The sequence below is a fragment of the Myotis lucifugus genome, unplaced genomic scaffold (genome assembly GCF_000147115.1).
Source record: "Myotis lucifugus unplaced genomic scaffold, Myoluc2.0 scaffold_2, whole genome shotgun sequence".
NCBI classification, from domain to species: domain Eukaryota; kingdom Metazoa; phylum Chordata; class Mammalia; order Chiroptera; family Vespertilionidae; genus Myotis; species Myotis lucifugus.
Window position 1 is genome coordinate 18,800,499 of NW_005871050.1, and position 6,000 is coordinate 18,806,498.

A 6,000-nucleotide genomic window follows, 5' to 3' on the forward strand; every position below is an offset into this window, starting at 1 on the left:
GGCACCTAGAATTTAAATGCCCCAGCCCTGTGCTCTGCCCCCAGAGGGTGCCTGCTAAAAGCATTAGGAGTGAATAATGCTTTGTAGTTGGAATATACTGCAGACCCAACTCTAAAAGGGACAACTTTTTTTTTCATTCAGTAAAGCCTCTTAAATCCCATGGGTCTCTATTTTACAAAGTCATTGCAATAATATAAACTATATTTTTGTTCTTTAAGAAGATGAAAATGTTATTTTCTTTTTAATCCAGGGAAAGTATATAGAGAGGGCAGACATTTATAAGAATACTATTCATAAGCTATAAAATGTCATAACTGAGGCTAGAAGTTAATTATCTATGACAGAGAGCCTGTTATTTACTTTTGAATGTTTATAATTGTTTACCTCATGTCTATTGTTTTCATTATTTAGGAGGAATTACTCATGACACTTTCCAAAAGGAGCTCATGTGCTTTGACCCTGATACTGACAAATGGATTCAGAAGGCGCCAATGACCACCGTCAGAGGTCTGCATTGCATGTGTACAGTTGGAGAAAGGCTCTATGTCATTGGTGGCAATCACTTCAGAGGAACAAGTGATTATGATGATGTCCTAAGCTGTGAATACTACTCACCTATCCTTGACCAGTGGACCCCAATTGCTGCCATGTTAAGAGGGCAGAGTGATGTTGGGGTCGCTGTCTTTGAAAATAAAATCTATGTGGTTGGTGGGTATTCCTGGAATAATCGTTGTATGGTAGAGATAGTGCAGAAATATGATCCAGATAAAGATGAATGGCATAAGGTTTTTGATCTCCCAGAGTCCCTTGGTGGCATCCGAGCTTGTACACTCACAGTTTTTCCACCTGAAGAAACCACACCATCACCTTCTAGAGAGTCCCCTCTGTCTGCACCTTAAGATCACCCCTACAACTAAGATGCTGTAGTCCTATCTTTGCAATGTGTCATGATTCTCTTCTTTTGCTGCCCCCTCTTAAATAGTGTATGTTAGGATTAGCCTCCAGTAATTGATGCAGATATTGGAAAAAAGACAACATTGATGTTATTTGTGCTGTTTGTTTGGCTTAGAGTGTTTATAAAGTGGTAACAAAAACCATTCTGGAAATGTACCCCATAGAAGCTGATGTTTAACATACAAAAAGAAAAAAAAGTTATTGTCTTTAAAATGTTTCTTCAGTGCTTTTTTGATGCTGTGTACTGGGTATGAGGTATTTGTCATCTTACATTAGAAAGCCCAATAAATCACATTGAAGGTGGATTGTAGTAAATATACAACTGTGCTAACTAGGCTTCAAGTAAAAAGTTTTCCTTTCATCTTGATTGTAAAGTGTCAAAGGGAGGCAGCCTGCTCCAACAGAAACAATAGACAAAGGTTGCCAACTCGCATGAGCTACCTCCCTCTTTTCATAAAGCATTTTTGACATATCTGTCAACCCACCTGTCTGTGTGGGTGCATTGAGAATATATAAAGTTTCTTAGACGCACAGGAGAAAGAGTAACTGAAATTCACCAATATTAATTTTTAAAATGCAGCATGCCCCTCTAATTATAAACAAGGGTTGGGAGTTTTTAAAGTGTGTATAAATACATCCACACACATAGAAATATCAAATGCGAAACTTTAAAAATTGAATGGCACGTCAAATAAATGTAAAAAAATACGTTTAAAAGAGAAGCTTCCATTAAGATGGGAATTCAGTATGTACATACTGAATGCACATATGTAGAGTCATGCTGAATTAAGTGGATGAGGGCTGGAAATTTTGAGCAAAAAAAATCTGTCACTTGACCCAATTTTACCTTCCAAAACTGTAAATTACACCTTCTCCTTTGCTGTTGAGGTAACTTCCATATTGTATGTATTCTGTATACTCTCAGTTCATAAGGTTATTTAGCACAAAGTAAAGCAGCTTCACCTGGCAAGCTGCTTTTGCTCAGTGAGTTCAACTTCCATGTTTTATCTTTTTGTTCAATAAAAAAAAACATTTAATGTCATTTTGGTCTGAAGAATCTCATTGTTGTCTGATTTGACTTCCTTTTATTAAATACCCCCCCCCTTTTTTGCCATAGCAAGATTCAAATGAGCAGAACTCAGAGCACTGAACAGCTTGGATTAATTCATATTAATGACTCATTCAAGGGAAAAAATGATTTGACCAGATCTAACCTCATTGGTCAAAACGCATTGCTGGTTGTCTTTGAGGAATTGGTTCATGGCAGATGCTAATTGGCTCTTCTTCATTCCCACAGGAATAATGCCAGATATGTCTAAATTATAAAGTCAGTTTCCCGGATCTTCAAAAAGATCCATCTTGCTTAATGAGAAGGGATTGTGTAAAACGATGTAAGATATTTGTTCTTGAGCTAGGATGACAAATGAAAAATGTTTTTGTAAAAGATTGAGACTTATGTTAGGGCCATGTGCATGATCTTTTCTACTTTATCTGAAAATGACCAGATTGAATCTGAACAAAACTTTTCAAACCATAGCAAAACAACTAGAGTGTTGCCAGATTTCTTCACCAGTGGGTAATTATCAATGCATATCTCACTACCTCTGTCTTGAATTAAACATAATGAAGAAAAAACAATTTTCCCATCAGTGTTACTTTTGAATGTTGGGAGAAGCCTGGTATGATTTTGAAAGATCTCCTTTGGCAAGATAATTCTGAACTGAGAGCACCTGGTCTAGTGACTTCAGTTCTCTGCTTACAGGCAGAGCAGATTTAGCCATTTGCACATAGTTAACCTCTGCCTAAAAAAGGAGAGTTTTAGGACAGAATGACGGTCCCGCCACAGTCCAGTGTGGGTGTTCTTGGTCAGGCGGCTCTCCTCCAAGCAACAGTGGTTCTTTCCATCTTGTGGCCTCTTCTGTCTCTTAGTTCCTCAGCATCCTCTCCATTCAGTCAGCAGAAGAAAAGTAGAGCATTGCAGGTGTGAGAGCTGTAGGGGTCAGGCTTGAAAGAGGCATGCATCACTTCTACCCATATCCCACTGGCGAGAAGTCAGTCTGTGGCACATATAAACACAAAGGGGACAGAAAAATACCAGATAACTGTGTGCCCAGAAAGAAGAGGAAATTGGGTGGCTGATCTGTTAGCAGTTTGCCACAGGGAATAACAGAGCATACACAATTCTCTTTGACAGCTTACCTTTTCTGCCTCCGTGCCATATGTTATTTAGAATAGCAATTAATGTCACACAAGTGCTATTATTAGACAATTCCAACAGATGGTAAATTGTTAGGCATTTTCCTTCACAGTGAATTAAACTATTTTTCTTTATGAAAAATGTCTGCCAGTCATTGGTTGGCTTTACAAGCATTTCTCACATTTGCCTTTCTTAAGTTCTTGATATATTTGAAAAATGAATTATAGATATATTAAGCCCCAAAAGGTTCATAATTTTCCTTCTTGGTTGAGGTTGGTAGGGTGGGAAACATAAAGAAAAAAATCTACTTTGCCTATTTTTAGAATTATAAAAAAATTCATCTGACAATCAGGTTTTTCCCTGAAAAGTGAAATTATGACATGAAACTATTTCCTAATATTGCTTTAGGGGCTTTTAAAAATATATAACTATGTAATGTTTTTTGGAAGTTGCTAAAATAATTCCCTCACTTTAGCCCCTGAGAGAGTGCTCCACTGGGCAATTAAGTAGTATTTTATTTAATTTGTTCAACCACGTGACATTTTGTCCTTATTAAGGGCCTTCATGTACCCACCCCCATCCCCCAAGAAGAGAGTTAGCAGACTTTCTTTCGTGGAAAGTTGGTTCTGCCTCTAATTTTATTCTTGGCTCTTGTGCCTTTCCTTTTGTTTTTTCATTTTCAAGCCACTAAACCTCAGATTTAGTCCTTCCCACGTCAGATGGCTCTTTCGGTGTGTGGGGAGGAAAGTAAATGTGAAGCAAGTTCACAAGGATTAAGGGTATTTTGTTTTAAATTGGTCAAATAGCGCAGAATTTGGAAACTCTTGGTAATTATAAAATGCAAAATATAGAAAAATTGAAAAATACAAAAATGAAGAAAAACTGTCATTTATCTTCCCCACATCAGGATAATTGTTGGTAAATGAGTACATTATTTTTACACAATTATAATTTTAAATCAGTATAATTTTGTACACAGTATATATACATCAATGCATTAATCTCTGATACAAAATATATCAATGTGATATTTAGAATAAGATTTTCTAACTCATGTATTAAGTGAGGTTTAACTACTAAATGTCAGTATAAAATATTAAAATATTAATGTGGTCAAATTGGATATCTGCAAGATTAAGTAATAATGATACCAGGCTTTTAAAATATTTATTTCATCAGTGAATCTAAGTGATATAATTCAGATCTCTGGGTGGCTATTTTATTTTCTACTTAAATTTAGTGTTTATTTCTGTCTTCACTAATGATGTCTTACCAAATAATAGTCAAATGCTTTTTCACCTTGCATGTCTTATTTGGCAATGTGACTAAGATAAAAAACATTGATTTAACAAATAAGAATAAAGGCCATAACTCTATCAAAACAAACAAACAAGAAACATTACAACAGGGGTTGGCAAACTTTTTCTGTAAAACAACAGTAAATATTTTAATCTTTGTGGGCCATATGTTCTGTCACAGCTATTCAGCTCTGCTGTTGTAGTACTAAAGTGTAGGCAATATGTAAATAAATGAAGGTGGTTGTGTTCCCATGAAACTTTTGTTTTACACTGAAATTTTAATCTCACATAATTTCTATGTATTACAAAAGAAACACTTAGAGATTCTAGCTAAGATTTCTGGTAGATTTTGTCATTTTGCTTATGCTTCTCTATCTGGATCATGCTAGAGGAATTGAGAGGATTGCAAGAAAAGCGTGGCTGCATTTGGAAGGCTTCTGGATGCATGCATATAAGTCCCAAGTCTCCACCAATTTGGGGTCCAGACTAACATACTTGTGACAACTGACTCAGGAGTGGGAAGTTTCCAAGGACATGACAATGTCAGGTGGTGTGGTGGTGGGTTGTCATTAAACTGGTCCTATGTAGTGGGCAGGGGAAGTCATATCAGGGATCTGCTCTTGAGGTACCTGAAGTCAGTGAGTTGCCCAAAAGAGTTGCCTCTTGCACATGCACTGTTAGGAAGCACCCCATCTTCTGCCTTCCTCATGCTGGAAAAATCCCCTTAGCTTTAAATATATGTACTGAAGTACTTAGGGGAGAAATATCATAAAGCCCATAATTTAATTTAAAATATTTTAACAAAAATATTAGATGATGCAAATATGACAAAATGTTTACAATTGTTACACATAAGTAATGGGTAAGCAGATGTTCATTGTATTATTCTCTCTACATGTCAGTAACTGTGAAATTTATACTAAAAATAAAATGTTAAATGAAAAGTCTTCATTCCTTGTAAACAGCGAAGTTGAAGACTTTCTTGCACAATCAAAATTGAAAGAAAAATAGCATGATCAGCTTTTGTTTATAGTCATTTTGCTTTTGGCCTCACCTTAGAGTAAGAGGCACACAATTTATTCAAATAGGTGGAAGGACACAGCAATCTAGTCCCCCTTTCCTACTAACCCCTGATGACTTTGATCTTGCCCTTCCTAAACTCATTCAGACCTATGTGGAATGTATAGGACTCACATTGTTCTGAACATAAAATAACTAGTAATAAATTCGACAAAAGAACATCAAGACCACTATGATGACAACCACAAAACATTACTAAGAGAAATTAAAGTAGATGAGACCAAAATAATTGGCAAAGATATGCCATATTCACAGATTAGAAAACTCAAAATTGCTTTTTTAAAAATTAAATTTCATTGGGGTGATATTGATCAGCTTGAACATAGGTTTCATGTGTAAATTTCTAACTTACAAAATCTGTGTAGAGCACTATGTGCCCACCACCTGAAGTTAAATCTTCTCCTGTCATCTCATATTAGGTCCCCCTTCTCCCCCCAACTCCCTCCTCTGGCAACCACCATCACTGCTGTT

At 36.2% G+C, this 6,000-nt stretch overlaps 1 protein-coding gene across 2 annotated transcripts in view; it reads left to right on the forward strand.

The window, feature by feature from the left end:
- KLHL13 (kelch like family member 13) overlaps positions 1-1,996 on the forward strand; it is a 419,190-nt gene extending 417,194 nt beyond the window's left edge. For both annotated transcript variants that reach the window (XM_023758502.1, XM_006082197.2), the window contains one exon: positions 412-1,996. In XM_023758502.1, coding sequence (XP_023614270.1) covers positions 412-899 — 488 coding nt within the window. In that variant the 3' untranslated portion in view covers positions 900-1,996. The remainder of the gene's footprint in view (positions 1-411) is intronic.
- Positions 1,997-6,000: the final 4,004 nt, after the last annotated feature.